Source organism: Impatiens glandulifera, chromosome 2, assembly GCF_907164915.1.
Source record: "Impatiens glandulifera chromosome 2, dImpGla2.1, whole genome shotgun sequence".
NCBI classification, from domain to species: Eukaryota; Viridiplantae; Streptophyta; class Magnoliopsida; order Ericales; family Balsaminaceae; genus Impatiens; species Impatiens glandulifera.
In genome coordinates, this window is record NC_061863.1 from 48,147,127 (window position 1) to 48,172,139 (window position 25,013).

General features: G+C 34.4%; 2 protein-coding genes across 2 annotated transcripts; both read right to left on the reverse strand.

Moving 5' to 3' along the window:
* Positions 1-1,076: 1,076 nt before the first annotated feature.
* Positions 1,077-12,762, reverse strand: LOC124923883 (brefeldin A-inhibited guanine nucleotide-exchange protein 1-like). The gene is made up of 11 exons (XM_047463866.1): positions 11,418-12,762; positions 8,866-9,183; positions 6,772-7,105; positions 5,970-6,392; positions 5,389-5,678; positions 4,961-5,234; positions 4,268-4,770; positions 3,842-4,163; positions 3,296-3,656; positions 2,047-2,732; positions 1,077-1,851 (listed from the first exon to the last, which is right to left on the reverse strand). The coding sequence occupies exons 1-11, from the start codon at positions 12,449-12,451 to the stop codon at positions 1,234-1,236; spliced, it is 5,163 nt and encodes a 1,720-aa protein (XP_047319822.1). The 5' UTR covers positions 12,452-12,762; the 3' UTR covers positions 1,077-1,233.
* Positions 12,763-20,572: 7,810 nt separating this feature from the next.
* On the reverse strand, positions 20,573-24,334 carry LOC124926261 (glutamate--tRNA ligase, chloroplastic/mitochondrial). The gene is made up of 12 exons (XM_047466456.1): positions 23,986-24,334; positions 23,785-23,903; positions 23,577-23,698; positions 23,304-23,486; positions 23,050-23,217; positions 22,872-22,973; positions 22,424-22,526; positions 22,283-22,346; positions 22,090-22,204; positions 21,893-21,993; positions 21,024-21,180; positions 20,573-20,943 (listed from the first exon to the last, which is right to left on the reverse strand). Exons 1-12 carry the CDS (start codon positions 24,285-24,287, stop codon positions 20,707-20,709), a joined length of 1,773 nt encoding a protein of 590 aa, XP_047322412.1. The 5' UTR covers positions 24,288-24,334; the 3' UTR covers positions 20,573-20,706.
* Between the last annotated feature and the right edge of the window lie 679 nt (positions 24,335-25,013).

Below are 25,013 nucleotides of genomic sequence, written 5' to 3' on the forward strand. Positions count from 1 at the left end.
GCTGTAAACCAAAAAAAAACAATGCCCCTTAAAAATTCATAATAAAACCTTGGGCATGACACAGATGATATTGCACTGTTTAATTCGAATATTTTCCAAGATTTACAACAATATAGATGACATCAAGATTAGTAAAAAAGGCTAGGTTACTCATCAAGATCTTGTTGATAGTTTAGGCAACAACCATCATATAAACTCATTTCAGCTAAATGGACATAAGGTACAGTAGAAAAAAAATGCATTACCAAAACCCCTATTCTAACCAATGAAAAACTAACAAATAACTGCTCCAATGCAATGTATTTTCCATGTGCCAATAACTTGCTTGATCTCAAATTTATCTCACAAACACCTTACAAAGATTGATATAAAGTTTCTGAAGACATTTCATGAAGACTCGAGAGCTTCAAAAGGTTTTCTTCAACAGCTTAAAAGTATAAGCTGTTTGAAGAGATTGAGCAATATGGCACACTCTAGATGATCTCTGATATAACAGCAGTTGGCAAATCAATATTTCATGTAAGTCCTCTAATACTTCAAACTCTGACATCTATAATAGATCATTCAGGTAGAATCATTTGTGTGTATGCATTGGAGTTTGTTGCAATCATTCATATTCACTTGCTAACAATTGTTTTTGCTCTAGTGTTCATACCACATTGCTCAACATTTTACTAATGTATTGGTAAACAAGTTCAAAGATAAATAAACATTTCATACTCACTTGCCGACATAGTTGGGCAGCTCTTTCTGCTTTGGCACACCTGCATTTCGATTCCTGTCTTCAACCATCTGTAGCAGCTCATTCAGATCTGGGTTGGGGAGATAGAAAGGGAAAATATTTTATGTAGGACTAACCTTTCGAACCGGAAATTTTCAGTTCAGGTTAGATAGGTTAGATTTCTGGTTGAACCATCCGGTCGAACCAGATTCTGACCGGTTTGAAAGGTACCCGTATTGAAGTCAGAATCCAGAACGGTTATTCACCCGTTTAGCGATCCGCCGGTTGGACAGCATATTTTAAAACCTTGTTAATAAGTTAATAATAAAAGATGAGAAAATGGAAGAAAAATATAATTGATGAAAAAAAGAGATGTACATGATTTTTATTGTAAAATAAGTAGTGTTACATTCACAAAATTCAAAAGAGAAAAGAATCCAAACAAATTAACAAAATAATGCTGAGCTGGTTAAGGAAGAATATATAAGTTATAATACGGTATAGTTTTATAATCATTTTTTCATTAAAATGGGTCCTATACATGACTGAAACAATGATTTTAAAGCTCCCTGAACTTCTCCAGAACTATGCTCGCTCCGAATAAGATCTACTAGAATCGGGAATATTTGCGTAGCATGCCTTCTAAACAAACCGCGTTCCGAATTGCGAAGTGCTTGGAGAGTTGAAACAATCAATGGAGTCCTGGCAGCCAACTCTTCCCTTTTCACAGAACTTAGTGGGAGAGTCCAGTGAACAGTTGGTGGTGTCTTCTTCTTATTATTAGCTGTTGTTTGTGATTCAGAAGAACAGTTCAAGTATATCTTCAAAATAGTTTCACAAACTGAAAAGAACCGAGGCTCCAAATTCATCTCCTGAGATAAAGAAGGATTGTTGGAAAGTATATCGTTAAGGAAATTCAGGTAACTTTGGTAAGATTCGTTCTCAAAGTGAACCACCGGTGGCTCAGATATTTCTAGAGAGGTGCATGCCCTCTGCAGTTTTATCTGCAATCTTGACTCGGAATTGAGGTTGTGGGCGTGAGATGCTATTAGTGAATATATTTCTAGCACCACTATGGTGTTATTAGGTAACAATGATTGATGATACTTTGCACATAAATCTGTTATAACCTGCAAAATGTGTATGATATATATAATCAATAATCAGCGTAGAGGAAAAATGAAAATTAAATTATATGAGAATAGGTCTTGAACTGAAAAAAAGAAAAATCAGCTTAAAATAAAACAACCTATTATGAGTATAATATATAAAAAAAAACATTTTCAAATATATGCAAAGAAGTAATCTAAGAGAAAGAAGATGACCTGCAATATGAGAAGTTGAGTTGATATATGACTCTTTGACCTGGAAACAACATATGCTGCAGTTTGTAGATTGTCATCCTCGGGGTTACCGTTGGTTAAATCAGTGCTAGGATACAATTCCAAGTCCTTGTAAGAATTGGAAACTTCAGGAACCTCTAAAATATCCATGGTTTTCAAAAGATTCAAAAATTCAGGGAGGGGAGAAGAGGCAGCATCTTTCAAAGCAAGAAAGATGTCACCCCATTCATTTTCTGTTAGCCTGTCTCCCAATTTACTAGCCAACCGCATCAAAGCTGCTACCCCTGTGTTTGCAGGACCTTGTCCAGGGATTTTTATGAAACCACCCAAAATCGATACCACCAGAGAGAGTTGAGATCTCATTACATTGAAAAAACTAATAAATAGGTCCACCAGACACTGAACTGCCACCATGCAAGTTTCTGAGTCCCATGTAATTCCTTCAGGCCGTGAAGTTCCTTTAGTCGGTGATGATTGGTCATCACTGAAGTTCTGCATTTCTTTCGGGTTGTGCATGTAACTGAACATAGGGAAGACTACAGTGTTCAGCACACTTTCCCACAATTTCTGGGAAAATATATGGCCGTGATCCTCGAGAATTTTGAAAAGAACCTCCAAGGAACTTTTTCTGATAGCTGATCTAGGATCTGATGTAAGTGACGATAAACCTGGTATGAATTCAGAAAATAACCAAAAGATTCTCATAAATACGCCTGCAAACAAGAGAAAATGCAAAAAAAAAAACGACCACTTCCCTAAACTAACTTGGTGAAAAGGGTAAAAAAACCTAGAAAGAGTTATTTACATTATTATGTTGAAATGTTATGTATTATACAATGAGATTAAAATAATAATATGATATGATTAGATAATTAGATTTGATTAAGATATTATTACCTTGTATTAGAGCCTTAGAGGTATTGACCGTATTGTATTTTATAAATAGATAATCTTTATTATGTAATGAACAACCAATCTGAATAATAAAACTTCTTTTTAGTTTTTATAAATTATTATTATATTTTTTGTAGGTTATTGGGAATTTTGGCATCATATGATGAAATATGTGCTAAGGATGAAAAAAATAGCACTTAATTTGGTGCAACACTAATCCCTAATAAACCATAATAAGTGATACTATCAGACTTAATCTTTAAGAATGTGCACACTTCTATCGATATTTTTTCTAACAAAATTGAAGAGATGAACACCACTAGACTAGATAAATTACCTGTGAGCAAAGGAATCCAGTAGGATGTATGATCATGGTCATATGTGTACTTCTGTCCATCTGAACTGTTATCACCTTCTACCAAAATTTCTGAATCACCAACCTTGGTATTATCATTGCATTCAAGGCCCCCATCTGCTAGTTTCACGGCACATAACCGTAGAAAAGCAATGGCATTGAGACTAATATCACTGTTATATTTACTATTGGTAAAAGTTACGAGGCACTTCACACAATCAGTGAAGGTCACAGCATCAGTCTCTGTGATGTAAGGGAAATATTCACGTACTATCTTTTCCATTGTTTCAAATGCTAACAAGACAATATTCTTCCTATCATCAGCAGCAGCTGCTGTGAATACCTGCAAAAAAACAACTGCATAAATAAGATAAAGATCGAGCCAACTTCAATCCCTTCTCAACCCTAGGTCTGTCTCTTCATGAGTGAGGCTCCAAATTCAAGTAACTAGCTTTGCTAAATATGATGTAAAAACTAGCTATAAAGTAGTAAGATAATTAAAATAATATCCACAATCTTTTTACTAACCATAAATACACTCTTCCATCCAGACTTTACATTGTTGACACGGCTGAGAACCATCTGGGAAACACATCGAACAATTAACTCCCTAATTTCAGCTGAATTGCTCTTTTGCATAATTATCACAAACGGCCTAAGAAATTCATTTTGAAAATTGTAATTTGTCAGCTCCTCTCGCTCCAAGAACTTCATGGAAAGCTGGCGCAATGAGTCCATAACAAAGATTTCAACTGAGAGGTTCTCCGACAATCCTACCGTCACAAAAAAATCTGACAGAACACTCCATATGCGAGACCAGACCAATCTGATTCGGCTCATGTTGTAATGTCTGAAAAAAGAAAAATAACTATCATGTTTAGAGCAAGCAACAAAAGATACTTCAAAGGAACACAACTACTATTTGAAGAAAAAAAGTGATGGATAAAAGCTTACGCGACTTCGACTATTTTGATGAGGCTGAACACACGAGGATCTGTAGGAGATTGAAGTTCAGACATTGAAACCTTGCAAAGTGACCTCACAAAAGCCACAATTGCCTCACTGTCCAACCGTTGGCTATGTGCGAATATGTGGTTTAATTCAAAATTCCCAATTTGCTCAAGCAAATTCAAATTTGAGATGAAGTTAGTCATCTGTTCTTGAGTTACTAGTCCTAAAGTATTTATTCCATGAGTAGCACTGTCATATGAACCTCCTCTGACTGCAGCTGCCATAGCTGGATTCTGTAAGGTACCCTTCCTCTTCAGTGATGGATGGCCAGTAGATTTAAGCATTTTCTCCTCAGCTTCGAAGCTTTTTGCAGTAAAAATTGATGAATCAGATGGTACACCCTCTCCCAATAATTGTAGATGCTCAAACCGAGAAAGGCATGTTAGGATATGCTCCCAAGCTTCCTGAAGATAATTACCATCTTCAATGGCAATTGATATTATAGCCTGGCCAAGTTAGAGCATGAACTACAATATTACAGCAAGTAATGGAATGTTCCTAGAAAGTAAAATTCAACCAAAGAAAATAATAAAACAAGAGGTCCTCTCTCCCTCTCTCAGGGTAGGTGTCATTTTCTTTTTATCTTTTTTTTGGAGGGGGGGAATCGGAAGGATAAAGGGGTACAGAAATAGGCACCTTAACAGCATCGACATTTTTCTGTTTCATATCTGCAGCACAATGGAGATATGTAAACTTGGCAACAGTAGTGACAAAAGCATCTCTCTGTGTCTGCATCCCAGTTACAGAAGTAACATGTACAGCATGTCTGAAACCCTGTAAGCAATGAGAGGTAGCTGCTCTGACATCACTCTGATCAAGAGTCATACTGAATGCAGCCAGCATAGGTGCCCAGCAAACCTCCATCATAAACCTCAGTATTGCAGCATCCGCAACAGCATAATAAACAGATCTACAGAAAGAAATCAGACTCCCCATTTCATTATGTTATTCTCTAGGAAGAATACAAACTAAAAAAAACAACTTCTGAGATGTTCAAATGGTAAAATCCTACACCAGAATTTTAAGGTATTAAGAAAATTCAATCTTCAGAATGTTATTCTTACTCAGACTTTCCTGACTTTGCCTTAAACTGATCTTGTATGTGCTTTACGAGTAGCCCATTTGCACCCAGTGGTTTTTCTTCTGTCTGCTTCCAGACTAGATTGAGTATACTATCTAATCCCAACAATCTATTCAGACTATTATTGTTCTTGTTTTCTCGAGTAGAAGAATCAGAACTCATCCTAATCTCATTCTTCACAATTTGATCATATAAAGCACCCAAATACTCTTCAGGCAAGTCCTTGCCATCATTAATGCCTCGGTTATTCCGAATGAAGTCAGCTTTGGTCATCTTAATAAACAAAAGAAGTTAATGCAAGTTAAAATATACTCAAAAATCAATTCTACTGATTAAATAATAAAACTAGAAATTCATAAGTATGCCATGACAAGACGAAGTGTTTTTCTTCCTTTCTATTTTATTATAATATTTTCAATCTAGTGATATGCTCTAAAATTTAACAATCATATATCAAAATGTTGTGGAAACTGAATATCAGAAAAAAGGAAAATTTTTGAAAATACATCCTAGTTCAAAAATAGAAAAAAGTTACATGACCAACAGGGTAAGCAGGAAGATTACCTTTTCTTTCACCATATTATTATGTGCATCAGTATTAAGCATAATTACAGAGTAAGCAAGAACATAAGCAGTATCTGCACTAGAAAACGAATCAGGATTGCATTTGCAGAAGTGCTCTGCAAACTTTTCCATGATGCGGTCAATCTTCTGTGCCTCTCCTGGTAACCGAAAGCCTCTTAAGAAATATCTAATCGCTTCACCAAAGCTCAATCCTCCAAAGTTAAATGAATCTACATATGCATGCATTGTTTTTAAGGGAAACTCCTCCCTATCACCTAGATAATCTCCTATCATTGCTTCATTGAGACCAGCTGTATTTTTCAAGAAAGCAGCCACTGCTTCAGGAGAATCACCGATTTTTTTACTGTTTATCAAATAGGAAATGCCCTTAGAAGGTTTTCGATTGAAAAGAGAGACTCCTTTCTGCATCCACACAAGAAAGAAGTAACTTATGTCAAACTTGTTTGCCCATTTCTTGTCAAGGCAAATAGTACAGAAGTTAATATAATTAAAAAATAATAGATGAAAGCTACAACTAAAAGTATTTCATCATATTCAGAGCAGTAAGGGTATTACATTGTCCAACAACAAACTTACCAAACTATATATATTCTAGACTATCCCTTACTTTCTCATAATATGTGGGTAACATAAATCAGTTCTCCAAGAGAAATTGTAGGGGAAACAAAGAGAACCCTTTATATTCCAAATAGCTGAGAAACACATTTATTTGGAATTAGCTGCAAAGTGTACCCTAATTAGAGAGCCATACATAAATTTATAGTTGTTATCATTACTTGACCTGAAGCTCTAATTTGTAAGCTCGGCGTTGCTCCAGGAGAGCAGCATCTGAAAATTCTGAAGTTGCTTCTGTGTGTAACTCGGCATCAGCTAGAACTCCTTCCTCTCCAATGCTGATATTACGATTAATAGAAGAACCGTCTGAGAAAGAACCTTTTGGTGTACTAAAATCTTGGATTTTGAGTTGTTGGTCCATCCAAATGCCCATTGACTCAATAATTTTGACCAAGCACTTTACTGACTCAAGCCGGAAAGTAGCATCTTGAGCAGGAGATAGAGTAGTAGTTGAACCAGGAGGTGGACCTAGTGCAGTTTTCAACAGACCATTGACAGTCCTGCAAATATCTGATGGAATTAAGAGGTCTTCAATGCAACTGATACAATGATGATGACATGCTTGGAGATGAACAAAAATAATAGAGCACCGCATATTAGAAGGTGCTATTCATATAACTAAAGTGTTCAATAAAATGAAAGATATGTTAGAAAAAGACATTGAAAGATATCTGCGGTTGAACATCTAAGACTATGCACACCCAAAATCAATAGAAGAAAAACCTCAAAACATGGGTTACAAAATTTGCATACATTCACAAGTAAAATAATGTTAGGAAAACAAATTTGAAACTAGCTAGTAGCTACATTGAAGACATTGAGTTTAAGCTAGAAAATGAGCTCTTGCACCACTAGATACAGCCACATTAAGCACTTTTTCTTTGGTGATTAGGTAATGCAAAAAAATATCAATCTTACCTTTTCTTTTGTGTTACCACTGTTTCAGGAGAAATGGGTTTAAATTATATGATGAGCAACTTGTACCACTAAATACAGCCAAGAAAAAGCATGTTTCATTTGGTGGTTAGGTAGTGTGAAAATATTTTGTCTTACCTTTGTCTGTGTTAACATTGTTTCTTTCTCCCCACATTCTATAATTTTGATTTAGATGAAGATCAGATAGCATCCAACTACAGAGGAAATAACTTGGAAGAAAGTGTTGATGTAAATATGTATTTTAGTATCAGAATAACTCTCGGATTTTAAAAGCGACACCTAAGCAAGTTCCTCACTGAAAAACTATGTTAACAGAAAAGACTAGTGCTGTAACTTAATAAAAGGGTTTTTCCTTAGTTGTGAGGACTTCATTTATACCTCATCGAGGAAACAAGTTGACGATTCCTGTACTGAATAGCACATTATTCTTCATTAATATAGACATGAAGTCCACTATACATTTGTCGTACATTATGAAGTATCAAAGTAAAGTAAGTAATCAGTTTGAAGAACAATCAACCTAGATCCATATTTACTAGGTGATATTATCTTTCAAAGGCACACATTTTGTAGTAGTGAGAAGGGGAATTTTCAAGAACATTCAGATTACTCGTATAGAGAAACCATAGTTAAAAAGGCACCTAAAGTGAATCTGCACCAATAGTATAAACATCACAAAGGACATTATGCGGTTTTGGAAACTCCAATTACATACTGAGACTCTTACATGATGTTGAAGAGATGTATGCAATGTCAACAGATATGAGGTCCAATTGTGCAATAGCTTTTCCAACCGAGTTTGTGTTAGGAATGTAGTAAATATCACTATAAGGTTAATGCCATACTTGTAAATATAGATAGATGGAAGAATTGTAAATATTTAGAGAAAAATATATAAATAGGCTTAGATGATCTCTTATCCGATATGTTTGAATGATTTGAACATTGGTTTCTCTTCATTCAATGTATTTGATGCAACTATTTATATGCATTCTCTACTTACCAAATATATTTATTTACAAGTATACCACTAACCCTACTTACAATCATAACAGCATAGTGTATGAAATTACTAAACTACAAATAGCAATAAGCTGGATCAATCAAACTTTAAGGACCCCATAGAACTTTCATTCATCCGTGGGTAACTCCAAAGTTTAACAAAATGGCGCATTCAATTGGTGTTTAGGCACTATTGTTTAACTCGGTACTTGGACTGATATACAATATTATGAAGATAAAGAGACACAGACAAGTTTCATGCATTTCAATCACATCCTCAAGGCAAGAGAAAAGCCAAATTAATGAAACGAATACCAGCTACCTTTCAAATATATTTGGAGAATCCACATCGCAGTCATAGTTGACAAAAATGTCAATAACAATCTGGGAGTCCCCCGATATCTTTTCCAGAAAATTAAGAACAGTCATCTTCTGTAAGAAACTAGGCTGAAGCACATTCTCAAGGACACGAAGAATAAGCATGGGAAAGAAGATTCCAATTTCCGCTTTCAACCCTGACCGAAATTTTGATAATAAGCACTTGAAAATAGAGCATAGAATTAGGAAGATCGTCATAACTGAAAGTGCACTGTTCTTTAACAATGATAAGCAAAGGAATTGTTTGATAGCATTGAGGAACCTGCACCAATAATAAGATACATATATTAATAACTATTGGCATTTGTGAGAAAAATAATTAAGGATTTTGAACTCATGTACTTGCAAGCAACTAAACTAAACTAAACAACAGAAAAATCATTTGGAAATCTACACTGCAATTTATGGTACATATTATGTAAAGCACCTCAAAAAACTACTTAAAAGGCTTTATAATAAGGGCAAGCATTCATCAATTCCACCTTTCTCTCCCCTTCTTCTGCATTTGACTTCGCCTAAATATGTTCCCATAAATTCATTATTAATGCTTTTTCATGGAACTGTTGCAGAGAAAACACTGAACTTGACATCAGATCAAACTTCTCTTCCTCTAGCAAAACTTGACCTACACCAACAATGATTAAGGATGTTTTTCCATCAATTTGAAGGAAGTCCAAGATTGTGACAACATCAGTTTGACACAATGGAACACTGTATTGCAGCTTTAACCAAGCATCTTAGGAAACCATTTATGGGTATATATAGAAAACTAAAGCTGCTATAAAATATGACAGAAAGTAGATTCTACGGGCAATAGAAACTATATAGACCCAATTAAAAATCAAATCAATCGAGAAACTGAAGAACATTATGACACAATCACAGAAAGCAGCTAAATGAAGTCACGTAGAATAAGTTTTGGAGCTTCTTCTGACTTTTCAAAATTGTTCTATTCAAGAATAATTGTTTAGATTTGGTTTCCATATGGAACACAATGGCTTAATTCTCATCTCAATTATCTATCTGGGTAAAACTATAAAGAATTTTATGTTTAGTTTCTCCATTGGAAGACATAAGAGAACAGTCCAAAGATTCTTTTTCATAAACAGAAAGTTGCTGAAGAAAAAATAGCATATTATTCTGAAGAAACTGAAAGCACAATGTGCAGCTAACTAACAAATACGATGCAGAGAAATGTCATTAACGTCTCCTCATGCCCTTTATACAAACATCATAGATACTCCAGGTTCTGCATCTTTTCTTCAAATTATTCAACATTGGAATCTTGTTAAATGCAATCTGGCGAATAATACAACAGTGGACCACGCCTGCTCTCCAAACATCTTTGCAGCAAAAAAATAAAATATACATATCTCCAAGCACAAAGAAAAAAATTCCCCAAGCACTTCATGAGGGGTCTGTAAATGATAAACAGTTCAAATTCTTTTGCTGTTTAGTTTCCATTACATTTTTTCTTTTCCTACTTGGCAACTTTAGTCATATAAATTGTTGGAAATAAGTTCATCCAGATTTAAACTTCTGCTTGAAGAGTGCTTTCCTATTACTATCTCCAAAAAGACCAGGGCTCCTCTTCACCCAGTCATTGTTGTAAAAGAGGAATCATATTTCTAACTATGATAGAAATTGGCAGAAACTGTTCTTGTAATGTCTTCATAATCATTTCTCCATTACATAGTTTTACAAAAAAAGAAAAAAAAAGAAAAATGAAGACAGATTCTAGGACTGAAATACCAATCTCTTTCATATGGAAGATCCATGAAAACCCAATCATCCATTCAGTTCAACAATTACTTTAACTTACCTTTTCTAAAGAGTCCTTCCTCTTAAAATCAGACCTCATGGCACTAACAAGCATGAAGACAGTTCAACAACATTCCACACAAACCTGGGTTTAAGACCATCTCCCTCTAGTAGTAGAGTGTTTACCCATCTACACCGCAACTTAAAAGAGATGCTACCAATTCAAAATTTTCTGAAGACCAATCGATCTCAAATAACATAACACCTGTAAATGTTTCCATTTTTTCACCCATTCTTAGAGAGACGAAGCTCCTGCAATAAACTTCTGATCCTTAAAAACAGTGACAGAAGGGTGATAAGAGACGGCAACTAAACCAATGACTTCCCACCAATCTTAACAAAACACAACTCTAAACTACCTAAGTTAGGTTCTCCATAATGATCAGCATTGTGTCTCTCGTTTCATGCATCATACAGTTACATTAAGGATTGGAGAAGGATCACCGGAGAATATAAGAATAAAATGAGACTGAAAACATGTCCATCATACACATCAGAAGGTAGTGTATTTTCACATATGGACATTTAATAGCTGAAAGAGAAAGAGCAAGTTTTGCACCAAAAATAAATAAATAAATTGGAATATGATACAGATATTTTCTAGCAATTCATAGAGGACAGCAACGCAGGCAGATGAGTAATAGAGCTGAAATTAAAAACTTACGAATAACTAACCTCTCATTGCTGCGCCAAACTTGGCCAGCGTTGTCAATAATCACCTTTAGCAGTTCCAAAGACAGTACTTTTCCCCTCAGAAGAATTTCATCATCATTCTGATCTTGAGCAGAGAACTTCATTGATAATTTGCAAAGGTTCTTGAAAAGCAAGAAACCATCTTCTCTAATCTTTGTGGTACTACCAGCATCAGCCCCATCCATCTCACCATCCTCTGGATTATTCTGACTGCCATCCACCGGTGTAGAATTGGCCACAAGAGATAGTGCGAATATTTTTGAATCAGCGACACCTTCTTTCACTTCCACAACCTCGTTTATAAAATTCTGAACAAATTGGATGGAACTCCCTTCATTCAAGTTCCTATCTGTGAACTCCAATAGCTCAGCAACAGACACAGTCTTGAAATGAACTAGCATTGAATCTTCTTCAACCCTGGCAAAAATAATTACCATCATCTGAGCAAGAACTGCTTTCGCACAAATCTGATTCGTCCCATTTAACCCACCAAGATACACATTATAACAAATCCTAACAATGTTCAGAAGACAATCACCCCTGATCAACGTGCAAGGAGATCGAACAGCTGAAAGCAGCAGCTTCAACACAGCCAGCTCAATTGTCTCCTCTCCAAGACCACTACATTTACAAGCAGATTCAAGAATACGGTAAACAATTGAAGGAGATGTGCCCTCGGGAGGACGATCAATCTCGCAGCGAATGAGGCCAAATGAGAACAATCTGAAGAGACAGTCAAGCGCAGGCTCTAATACCTTAGTTGAACCAGAATCGAGAGCCATGAGTAAAGGTTGGAGTACGAATTCTCCATCGGAAAGAGAGAAACCGTATAAAGGAGAACATGAACCCGGATCGGAAGAGTCAGCGAGAGTATCTAGCTTGTCAATAGCCGATTTACAAGCCGCGACCAGCTGAGAATGCTTTCTCCATGCCACATTCTTAACGATTTTGTCTAGTGATGGCCCTAGAACCCATCCACAACGAGAAGGACCGCCTAAGGCCTGCGAAGCTGACATAATTCCTTCCTTTCTTCCTCTCCTCTCTTACTGCTTTCACTCCTCCTTCTGCTGTATTATAACAATCAAAAGAAGGATAGCAGCAGAGAGTTAGGGTAGCGCGAATTGGAAGAAGCAGAATATTCTATAAAGGATTATCGAAGTGTGGGATCAAGCGTATTCAGATTTTCGTCCTCTATGAATCGGCAATCGGTGCATCAAGCTAGCTATATTGCATCGTAATTCCATATTTCTTCAACCCAGGTTCAAGAACAAGATGCGTTTTTTCCTCTTTCTCTCTCTTAATTCTCTGGTAACCAGTTTCCATCGTATATTTGGAATGGCGAGAAAGAAGACTTGTTACCCATGTCAACTCATAATCATCATATGCATGAAGCTTGGTTAATTTCCAAAATCATATTTAAATCTAATTTTAAAATATAATTAAATTAATTTTTATTTATAAATACCTAATAGATAATAAGTTAGAAGGGGTATGAAATCGTCAAGACAATTAACTTTAATAAGAGCTCAATTAGTTTAAAAAATATTTTGAAAAATAAATAATAATAAATTACATATAAATTATGACAAAAAAAAAAACATTAAAGGGTTGGCTAATAAACTCATAGACAGCTCGGTTGAGCTGTTTAAAATAAAATTTCTGATTAAACAAAAGAGGAAATAAAAATATATGATATTTGATTATGTTTGAATAAGTGTAATTAAATTATATGAAAATTGACATGTTATTACAATATAATTCTTATGGTTGAATAAATCAATATAATGTTTTATATTGTTTTCTTAATTATCAGCTAATTAAAATAGTTTGATAAATGAAGTTGACAGACTTGACTTGAGAGGTTATTAGAGTTTTTTTTTGGACAAGTAGTTTTCAAGCTTTCAAATATGAATTAATACAAATCTATTTAATTTATAATATATATTGATTTATTTTACTGACTAAATTATATTTATAAACTATAAGAAATATATAACAATTTTGACAAATAAAATTAAGGATTTAGATTAACAGACTTAGGGTAAGTCTGACCAGATGGAAGGGCTAATGCCTAAAATACGGATGCCCAAGCCAAACCGAACACGAACGGAATGGCACACAACCTCTGCCAGGTCCATTGCGTGTTCGTGTCTGTCTTTGTTTTCTTCAACACAGCAAAAAACAAACAATCAATGTTGAAGAAATGATAAAATTGAAACTTTATAATTTCTCAACAAAAACACAAAATTCGAGAAAGAAAATTATCACAATAGGCGTCTCTCTACGATTTTAGTTCGGCTTACTCGTCCAGAGGATAGAATTCAGCCGAGCAAGTTGCAGTCATTAATGACTTTTATTCTGGATTCAACCAACTTAAGCACTTGCCTCACTCGGACTCCCTATAAATAGGACTCCCCGGTCAAGACAAAGAAGCCAAGCTCAACCGAAAGTCTTCAATCCTCTTTTAAACAAATCTGCCATTAAAACAATTTCCTATGATTGATTTACAACTCGTGGTAAGTTCATTATGACATGAACAAAAATTAAAGTATACATATTTAAGTGCATGTCTTCCTTAAATTTGATTTTAAAATTATTTAAAAATTTTATGTCAAAACAAAACAAAATAGAATCAATCAACCAAAATAAAATATCCAATTTTAATTTTAAGATTTTGAATAATCGAATGCTAATAAGAAAAATTGTAGGTATACAATACTATTAATCATCGATCTTGATTAATTACTTCTTTTTTTTTTTAGAACGGTTAAAATCATTTCATTAAAATCCCAAAAGTGAAAAGGTCAAGAATCAAAACTAGACAAATTTTAGCTAAGATTATAATATGATAATCAAACGACCCTAAAGAACCCGATTAGTAGCAATCAAACATATAAGAAATAGAGATTACAAACAAAGATTACAAATTGTATCAACTCCTAATTATCCCAATCAAGATTTTTATTTCCATATCAACCTGATGTTTCAACATATTGTCTTCCTCTTCCCCTTGTCCTTCCTCTTTCTATTTCCCTTCCTTTTGCAATGAACGGGGGATGAACTGAAGAGATTGATGAATACTGTATATTATCATCTTGATTTCTTTCTTTATATGAACTTGTTCTTATTTGATAGAAAAAATTATTCTTCAGAATTTCTGAGCTCTTCATTTTGTTGTTCTCAACTTGATTTTCGAGATCATTGTCTTTAATTCCTTCAGCTTCATCTTTGGAATCATCAACAACTTTAGATTTCTCTATATCAACATTGGCATTCTCTTCTTCCTCTTGATTAACCTGAGTATCTTCCTCTATGTTTTCATCAGCAACCACTTCAACTTTATTTGATTGAAAATCATCAACTATCTCTTCAACATGATTAGGTTGAGGATTCACCTCCTTCTTCGTATTGTTTTTTCTTGTACATAATTTTCTTTATCTTCTGTTTCTTGTTCTTTAACCACATTTTGCTCTTTAAAAATAGACACATTTGTATCGTTTTCCTGCATCTTTACTTTCTGACCATTATGAATTTTTTGATCTTCTTCTTTAGCCAAATCACATTTTGGCTTGCATTTTGGAAAATATTGCAGAAAGAGCATATGTCTAGCCTCCACTCATAAGTGATTTCCATGACAGTAGGTTTTCCTTTTCTGTCTACTATTGTCATATTTTTCGACAGTGTGCTTTTAGGATGCATCTCAATGCTAATTCTAGCAAATGTTAGGTGCTCTCCTTCTTCAGTAATTGAATCAATGTATAATGGTCTACCCAATAAACCTGCAGAATTGTACATATGTGCAGGTATATTTCAGAGCTTGAACCATATTTGTGCAGTTTCTTTTGGCTTACTCAATAGGTTCAAATCTTTGGACCATTTTTCTAATTTCATACAGTTGGATCCTATATATGTATGCCCATTTTCTAGAATTTCCTCTAGATTAGATCCCTTCTTGAATTTAAGGAAATATAAATCATGAATATTTGCTGAAATCTTCTCCAGCCTTTTTCATTCTCATTGCTTCAATAGTGCATCTTTAATAATTGGGAAGGATACTCTATTTTTCCCTATGTAGTTTCTCACAACTACATTTTATCATTCATTTATACAGTTTTTCTCTACTTCAATAGACAATTTAAATTCAAATGGAGAATTCAGTACCTCCACTTTTGTATGTGTATTGCCCAAGTAGATTTTCCCTTTATAAGAATGATATTTTGACTTTTTTGCATTGTTGTTCTTCCAGACTTCATTAGTTTTCCATGTCAAGTTGCTCCTGATAGTATATGACTTAGATTTGGGAGTCTTCATTAGTTCCTTCATTGTAGTAACTGGCCATTGAACAATTTCTTCATATTCTTCTTTTTTCAACAAATTCAAGTCTTGAAGATAGTGGGTGTTGAGTTGAATTGTAATTTATTGTGTTTTCTCCTTATTGATGACAATTTCTCCCCTTTTGGCATGCATAAGGAGCTTTATAATCTGATTCTTGAGCCCAAACAGATTAGCTCTTTCATTATAGCGTATCTTCCACACTCCTTCACTATCCCCTTGTTTTCCTGCATTATTTTCATTAGGAATTTTTCAGCAGTAATTGGAGCAGATTGCTTAATTGTGTTGGTATCCTGTTGTTCTTTAATAACTTCTTCAGAAATTCTTTCAAATTCTTTGACTGTTATTTTCTTAATTCTTTCCAGCACAAAATCCCTAACTTCTTTTGATTTATTACTTTTGTTATTTCCCTTCCCCATAATGGCAGAGATAGAGTAATAGAATAAATTAATTGCAGAAACCCTAAAAGATGATATAAAAAAACCGCAATCGATGACAAAATCTAACGGCGATTATAAATATATACAAGAAACCCTAGACTAGCAACACTTAATAAACAACGCAAGACAATACCGGGATGCCCATGTCGATCGTCCCGTGCCGCCTGTGCCTATTATGTCGTCTGTGCCGATCGTGTAGTGTCGTTTGTGCCGATGACGCTTCCTTTGATTAATGTAATTCCGATGTTGATTTGATGACTTAGGTGTAGGACAATATCGTGTCGTTCGTGCCTTTCTGCCTGTGCCTATCGTGCCGCTGTACCAATCGTGTCGTCTGTGTCGATCGTGCCGATCGTATCGCGAATCAAATCTCCAGAGTTTTTCTCTCTTTTCTGATTTGAGGATATTATTTTATTTTTTCTCTTATTATATATATAGTCATGATACTCATCTAAAACATATCAATCCTACTACTTAACATTCTTGTTCAATTTAGACAATATCATTTTCGCTACTTTCAGATCACAATCTGCTACTCTCGCAGCTCACATACTTTGCCTAATCACCAGTTTGGCTTTAGGCTTCATTACTGGTGATTGAACTGTTGCATTTGATGATAATTGTTTGTGAACATTGACCTACTTCCCTTGAATTGGTTTCGCTTTAGATGAGTCAACACTAATCTGATAAAATAATTTTTGTTTTAGAATTGTAGGAGTTTCATTTTTACCTGCATATTCTTTTGTTTTATTTTTGTCTGAAATATTTCGGTCTACTTTCAAAATTTCTTTTCCACTAATTTTTTATCACTTTCTTCCTCTAATTTTCAGTTACTTTCATTCCCTGATTTCCCCCTTTTTTCTCCTCTGATTCTTCTTATTTTTCATCATCTAATTCTTCTTCTTCTTTATCTAATTCTTCATCTCTCCTTTCTTTCGATTTTCATTATTCTCATCCTCTACATCTCCATCTTTAGCTGCATCATTCTAATTTCCTAATTCTTCAGTTTTAACTTTCACATTTTGCTCCTAAACTTTTAATTTTTCCTATTATTCTTCAAATTTTTTTTGCATATTTATTACTAGGATGTTCAAAAGTATTGTCGAACGTATATTTGTTTAGCCTTCATTCATACGTAATATTCATTTATGTGGGTTTGCTTCTTCTGTCAACTACTATAATCTTTGCTGGTAAAATGTTTCTATGATGCACTATAATGTTCATCCTAGCACATGTGATGTGTTCGTTTTCCTCCGTTATTGGGTCCATATATAATGGTTTCCCCAAAAGACTAGTGAAATGGCTAAGTGCTTCTGCACTATACATATAAGCTGGAATGTTGTTTAGTTTGAATCAAATTTGGGTTGTTTCCTTCAGTTTGTTGAGTAGGTTAATACCATTTTTTCCAGTTTCATACAGTTTGACCCAACATATGTGTGTCATAGCTTCATAATATTTTATAGATCTGTTCCCTATTTGAATTTCAAGAAATATAGATCATGGATATTTGCCAATACCTTTTCTAATCTCATATTCTCACTTTGTTTTAGCAAAGCATCTTAGTGATTGGAAAAAATACACGATTTATACCTATGTAGTTCCCAACAACTATATTTTCTCATTCTTTAATGCATTTTTCCTCCACTTCAACAGATAATTTAAACTCAAAAAGGGATTTAAGAATCTCTAACTTTTGGTATCCTATGTAAATTTTGCATTTATATTTCTCTTAATCTTCATTTTTTTGTCATGTATTTTTCTTTCAGACTTCATTAATTTTTCAGCTGAAACTATTCTAATAGTGTAGATCTTAATTTTTGGACACTTCATAAGCTCTCTCATTGTTTCCACAGACCATTTAACTATCTTCTTGTATTCCTCTTGTTTTAGTAAGTTTTTTTTTGGGGGGGAAACTTATTTTAGGAAGTTTCAATCCTGAAGATAGTGAATATTGAGTTCGATAGTAGTTTGTTGAGTTATTTCCTTTCTAAGCACAATTTCTCATTTCTTTGATTAAAATAACAATTTCGTAATTTGATTCTTGAGTCTTTAGAGATTTGTCATTTCGTTGTATCCAACCTTTAATATCCCATCATTTTTATTTCAAACTTCAAACTTTCAGTTTTATTCTGCACTTTTTACTCAATTTTCTAAGAGCTCTGTTTTGACATTTCTCTATTTTGAATCCGCATGGCCAGGAAATTTCACGAAATGACCCTAAAAAGAGGCTATATTTCAAAAATAACTTAGCCACAAAGTATTTTTCAAAAATAACATTTTCCCTGAAAAAATACTCTTTTGCCCTTAATAAATTTTCTTATTACTTCTTTTCCCCTTGTTTTCTTCTCTTCTTCTTCCCCAACGCTTCATCTGCTTTCTCTCTTCTTCCTCCTCCACGCATATCCGACTCCCTTAGCAAACAAGCAACTGGGGTGCTCCTGCGACGCTTCCCGCGACTATCCCCGACTCAACGCTGGACGCTTTCCTCTGCCCGCGACTACCCAAGCAACACATGCAAGGCGATCTCTCCCCCTGATTGAGCACCGACAAACGCCAATGAGAAATAAGGTAGATCTGTTTCATAGACGCAATGTACACATTGGCGTAATAAAAATGCGGGGAGGAGGAAGAAGAAAAGAGAAAACAGATGAAGCGTTGGAGAAGAAGAAGAGAAGAAAAATGAAGAAAACAAGGGAAAAGAAGTAATAAGAAAATTTATTAAGGGCAAAGGGGTATTTTTACAGGGGAAAGAGTTATTTTTGAAAAATACTTTGTGGCTAGGTTATTTTTGGAATATAGTATAGGGAAATTTGACGAAATAACCCTCATAAAAGGGTTATTTCCAAATTTAGCATAGGCTAGATAATTTTTTTAAATTTAACCTTTTGTCAATGGGAAAAAGACCCTTTTGCCCATAAATTAAAAAAATAACCTTTTCTCTTTTCTCTTTCCTCTTTCCTTCTCTTTCCTTCCCTTTCTGTTTTCTCTCCCGGAGCCCCCTCTCCTTTTTTCATATTTTCGAAACAGGAAGCAACAAACGACCATCATCTTCTTCTTCTTCTCCTCTCCTCCGACGACGAAGCCGAAAGAACCAACTAAGCAACGAACGAACGAAGCAATGCGCATTCGTCTGCGACAGATGCGCATCCGCCTTCGACAACCTGCAACAGCCTTCGACAGATTCATTTTAAACCCAAAACGATTCAGTCAGCCAATAAACCTAAACCTAAACCCAAACACTAAACACTAAAACCCTAAACCATTCTTCCATTTCAACCTTCGTTGCCTCGGAGAAAACTCACCCTCAACCTCAATAATAACTGTAAACAAGATTATTGTGTTTTTACTGTTGCTTCGTTCGTTCATTGTTTAGTTGGTTCCTTCGGCTTCGTCGTCGGAGGAGAGGAGAAGAAGAAGATGATGATGATGGTCGTTTGTTGCTCCCTGTTTCGAAATATGAAAAGAGGAGAGGGGGCTCCGGGAGAGAAAACGGAAAGGGAAGGAAAGAGAAGGAAAGAGGAAAGAGAAAAGAGAAAAGGTTATTTTTTTAATTTAGGGGCAAAAGGGTCTTTTCCCATTGACAAAAGGTTAGATTTGAAAAAATTATTTAGTCTATGCTAAATTATGAAATAACCCTTTATTTCGTCAAATTTCCATAATATAAACCCTAAATTCAGGACGACATTATTATTGGATATTAAAGGTTTTTTATTTTTTATACTCAAATATTTAAATAATTTATATAAAATATAATAATTTAAAAATCTATCCAATATATATTTATAAAAATCGTTAGTTAGAAAAAAAAAAAAATATATATATATATATAATTATTTTTCTCTTTAAATTTTTTTTTATAATTTAATTATTATTTTTCTTTATATATAAAAACACTTATAATTCATATAATTAGGTTAGTCAAAAACGTATTATTTAATTATATAATATATATTATGTTTAAATATTTTCGAATATTTTTCATATAAATATATAATAATAATAATAGAAAAAAATAAAACTTTGATGAAAGAAAAATATTTGAAAATATTTAAACATAATATATATTATATAATAGTTATATAATTTCATTAAAATAAATATAGAATATACATATATAAAAATAAAAAATTAAAAAAATTAAAAAAGATAAAAAAAAAAAAAAAGTTATAATATATATATATATATAATAGAGAAAATATATATATATTAATTAAAAATGAGAAATTATTGATTATTATTCATAATTTTAATCCGTTTCATATATATGAAAAATTTAGGAATGAAAAATTAGCAAAGTAAATTTAAATTAAGCATTATTATTATTATTATTATTATTATTATTATTATTATTATTAATTTAACAAAGCCTTAACAAGGTTTCTATTAAAATCTACTCTCAAGCCGAAATAATTCACCCATTGTTCGACACCATGGTTGATATACAAAAATTTCAGCAGCTAATTCATAGTAATTAAAGCAACAAATCGAAACAATTAATCTTAACGAGAAACAACCGCCGGACTCTCTGAGACTGTTTGGTCTTCGTTAAACGAGTCCCATTTGATATCTCTAAGTAACTGGAACCTTTCATCCAATGTGATAAAACCAGATTGGGGAGAAGAAACAACCACATTAAGCTTTCCTGCCTTATGGAGTAGAAGTATGGTTGAACCCATATCTGGTCCATGGAGCTTGCCGGTTAACAGAACTCTAAGGGGCATGAATAGAGATTTTCCCTGTCGTGTTTAGCCAGAAAAAAGAGGTGAAGAATGCGATATGATGAAAGAAGAAGATTAAGTTGAGAAAATAAAAATACCTTGCGTTTGAGTGATTTGCCAAAACTTTTAACCCATGTTTGCCATCCAGCATGACCATTCTCAAGGGCTGCTAAGAATTCGCCACTTTCATATGCAACCAACAGTTGGTTTGTAAATTCAGGAAGACCATCTTCCAATACAGGTCTTCCTTCTGGACTGCAAAAAACCCATGCACAACAAGAAGCAGAGGTTTTAGCCAAAATAAACCAACCAACTGTCTTCTTCTTCTACTTCTTATAATCAAGCTTTAAATTACTCCAGCACATTTGTAGATTGATTTGCTAAGATCAACAACTAATCTACAACTGAATCATGGCAAACACTTTTCTATGTTGTTTTATGAGTAGATCTCCATCACCAATTGCACGCACTTGTCGAGTTCAGTTCTAATATTTGGAAACTCCAACTGTTGTTAAGATTTCCATGTTTCTAACAAAAAAACACTCCCATATGATACAATTATCCCAACCCCTGATATGATCTGGATATCCAATGTGACAAACAAAGAAATACCCTTTCCAAATATAGGCATGATGAAACATGGGAAAAGAAAAGGCCTTAAATATATCACACTCAGCTCTAATGTTACAGTCACAGTCCAACGAAACAGAAAAATCCGATGTGGGGTTATTTGGAAACAATCAGATCCTTTCCAAATAATATTGTTTGAGATGAAAGTGAATTATTTGGGTCAAATGACCAAAATACCCTTGTGTTTTTTTAAATGTTATAAGGATATGTTAGTATTTTAATTCATGATTTGATAGAAGAATTAATTGTGTTGATGGGATGAATGAATTAATGAAAACTAGCCCCAATAATCATGAGATATAGAAACTTGAACTGTGAACTAAAAGGGAAATCTCACCTTGCTAATGTAGAATGTAAAGGATAGGATAGTAAACTATTAAGTGCTTTGTCAGCATCTGGTATCAAGTCAATCCCATCCTTCAAAAGCTGGACTGCCTCCTGTTTCCACATCATCGACATTTTCCCACAAAATAGGGTTTAGTTTTCTTACTACACATCCATTATCAAGAACAAACATGTAAGACTGTCTCTTACTTCAACAAACAGCCCGTCCGATTCAGTAAGAATTCCAGAGCTTTTCCAGCACTCACCAATACCCTTGGTTAACGTATCCGAAGGAAGAGACCTAAGGTATTGACCATTCATCCACCTATGAAACCCCCAAAACAAAACACTTTTAGTATCTAGATCTGGTTCATAAACCGCCAGTGAATTTACATTTGGTCACCTTAATTTGGTCGAATCAAATATGGCCCCGCTCTTGTTAACACGCTCAACTGAAAACTTCTCGACTGTAGACAGAAAGAAGAACATGGTGGGAAATTACTTTCCTTAGAAATGAGTTTAACTGATGGGAAAAAGAACTAACCAAGTTGTTCCAACGTAAAGAACTCGTTTTCAGTTCCATCACCCCAACCCAACAATGCAAGGTAATTCACCATTGCTTGGGGCAAGTAACCCATCTCCCTAAACTACAAAAGATGAATTCCATATATTATATAAAGCAGTGTATATTTCAATCATGAGCCAGGTGATATAGGAGAAATAGTTCTAAATTTCAATCATGTTTCACGGATCATATTGCTCGAGATAAACAGAATAACGTTTGAAATTAAGACCCAGCCCGCGCATCAAATTATGAGTGTAATTTTCTTGACATTAGCGAAAGTACAATTCGAGTAGCAGGTATTATCAGCAGGAGGAATGTCAGATCTTCTCGAAGATGTCAGAGCTCGTTAGGCTTATGTTATTTTTATTTATCTTTTTGCTTTATCTCGATACAATGACCTTTGTTTCAAAAAATGAACAAAACAAACCTGACCAACTGAAGTTGCACCATGACGCTTTGACAGTTTACTCCTATCAGGTGCGAGAATTAACGATACATGTGCAAAATAAGGCATCGGGAAACCAAGGGCCTGCCATTAATCGTCATGGTTAAGTTCTCCCAAAATTGATGTGAATATAGAAAGGAAAAAAAAAGTATTTTATCACCTTATATATGAGTGCTTGTCTTAGAGTGTTTGGTAAATGTTCTTCCGCCCTTATGACATGTGAAATAGCCATGGTAGCATCATCAACAGTTACACAGAAATTATACACAGGCTGTCCATTACTCCTCATTATCACAAAATCTCCAAGCGTATCAAGATTCCAACTTACCTTCAATTACACTAACAAACAAGATCAGAAACTAAAGAACGAATTTAAACATCCACCAGTTCAAAAATTCTAAGAACAACACTCACTTCTCCTCTAATAAGGTCATTAATCTTTAAACTTCCTTCCTTGGGCACACGAAATCGATACACATAAGGTGACCCCTTCGCAAGTTCTTCTTCAACTTCCTCCAACGGAGCATTTGCCCACTTCCCGGTGTATACTGGAGGCAATTGCTTTAACTTGGCAATCTCCTTCATCTTCTCTAGCTCCTGAAAAAAAAAGGTTAAATTAGTCTTACTTAGCAATCATGAGGACAACAAACAAGATCATTTTTTTCTGCTCTAATATTAATTACCTACCTCAGTAGAACAAAAGCAACGATAAACATGACCAGCTTCTAGAAGCTTCTCTGCATACTGCTTGTAAAGGATGTTTCTTTCAGACTGTCTATATGGACCATATTCTCCACCTAAACCAGGACCTACACACAAAATTTACCCATAACCAAATTTAGGTCTTTTCTTTTCCATTTCTAAACATAGTATTGTGTGTAGGTTTTATATTTACCTTCATCCCAATCAAGACCAAGCCAAGTAAGATCTCGCAACACAGCTTCCTCTGACTCCTTAGTAGATCGTTCCAAATCAGTGTCTTCAATTCGGAGAATAAATTTGCCTCCTTTGGACCTGCAATTTGCATAAAATGGAAACTGTTTGAGCCTAGTTGAAGAGGAAATTAATCAATACAGAGGAAATAGAAATGGGAAACCTGGCGAATAAGTAGTTGAATAGAGCAGTTCTGGCTCCGCCAACATGAAGATTGCCAGTAGGCGAAGGAGCGAAGCGAACGCGAACTTCCCCGTCGGAGTGAGAGGCCTTAATTGAGAATCTTCTCCGGAAAATAGATGAGTTGCTGGTCTTACTATGCAAGCGACACCAATTAGTGCAGATTGAACGGTTGGAACGGAGAGAAGACGGGGAGATTGATTTGTGGAGAAGAAATGAAGACGGGGAGACCTCAGGCACCATCCTGATCCTTAACCATGGAGATCCCACCATTGCCGTCATCATTTTGGCGAACCGGATGATGGTGGACTTTGCACAGAGAGAGATATAGATAGAGATTAAGATTAGCAGGTTGGCTTATAATGTTACGAGGTTAAGGAGTCCTGTTTTTTTATGAATTTTAAATAAATAAATTTACACATTTTAAATTTACCATATTAAGATTTTACTAATTTATATATATAAATAATTATAATATATATTTAATATTTTTAAATTAAATTCGCTCAACTTAAAAGAGGTTATTTTTTTTTAAAAAACGACTTAGTGTCATTTTATTAAAAATTTAAAAAAAAAATAGACATAGTTCGTTTTTTCATTCTAACACCCTGTCAACCTAGTTCGGAAATAAAAAAATAAAACAAGAACGTAAACATCTAAACTTACAAATCAAATGAATTACAACAAAACACAAACTTTAAGTTTTTATCTTTAAACCTTTTAAATCTTGTGATTTCTTCGAACAGAATTTTTCACTCGTAGTACAATCTCCATTCCCGCTCACCTTTGGGTATTAACCTCCACGTTCTCGCAAGCGCTCCATAATCGGCTACAATGTCATTCCAAACCTCGCTAGCACTTCTACACACTCTTCCGAACACCCATGCATTCCTCTCGACCCATAGATGGTATACAATAGAAGCAAAGCCCCACCTAAAGATACAAAGCCCCACCTAAAGATACCTGCTGGAATTTTATTGCCCTTGACTTTATCTTGGGCAACAACTTTCG

Coding starts and splice junctions, on each gene's coding strand:
- LOC124923883 (XM_047463866.1), bottom strand. CDS start 12,451: ATGTCAGCTTCGCAGGCCTTAGGCGGTCCTTCTCGTTGTGGATGGGTT. Junction 5,235..5,388: donor GCAAAGTCAGGAAAGTCTGA/GTAAGAATAACA, acceptor TTCTTTCTGTAG/ATCTGTTTATTATGCTGTTG. Junction 1,852..2,046: donor CTCAACTTCTCATATTGCAG/GTCATCTTCTTT, acceptor CACATTTTGCAG/GTTATAACAGATTTATGTGC.
- LOC124926261 (XM_047466456.1), bottom strand. CDS start 24,287: ATGATGACGGCAATGGTGGGATCTCCATGGTTAAGGATCAGGATGGTG. Junction 22,974..23,049: donor GACAAGCACTCATATATAAG/GTGATAAAATAC, acceptor GATTAATGGCAG/GCCCTTGGTTTCCCGATGCC. Junction 21,994..22,089: donor CGGACGGGCTGTTTGTTGAA/GTAAGAGACAGT, acceptor ATGTGGAAACAG/GAGGCAGTCCAGCTTTTGAA.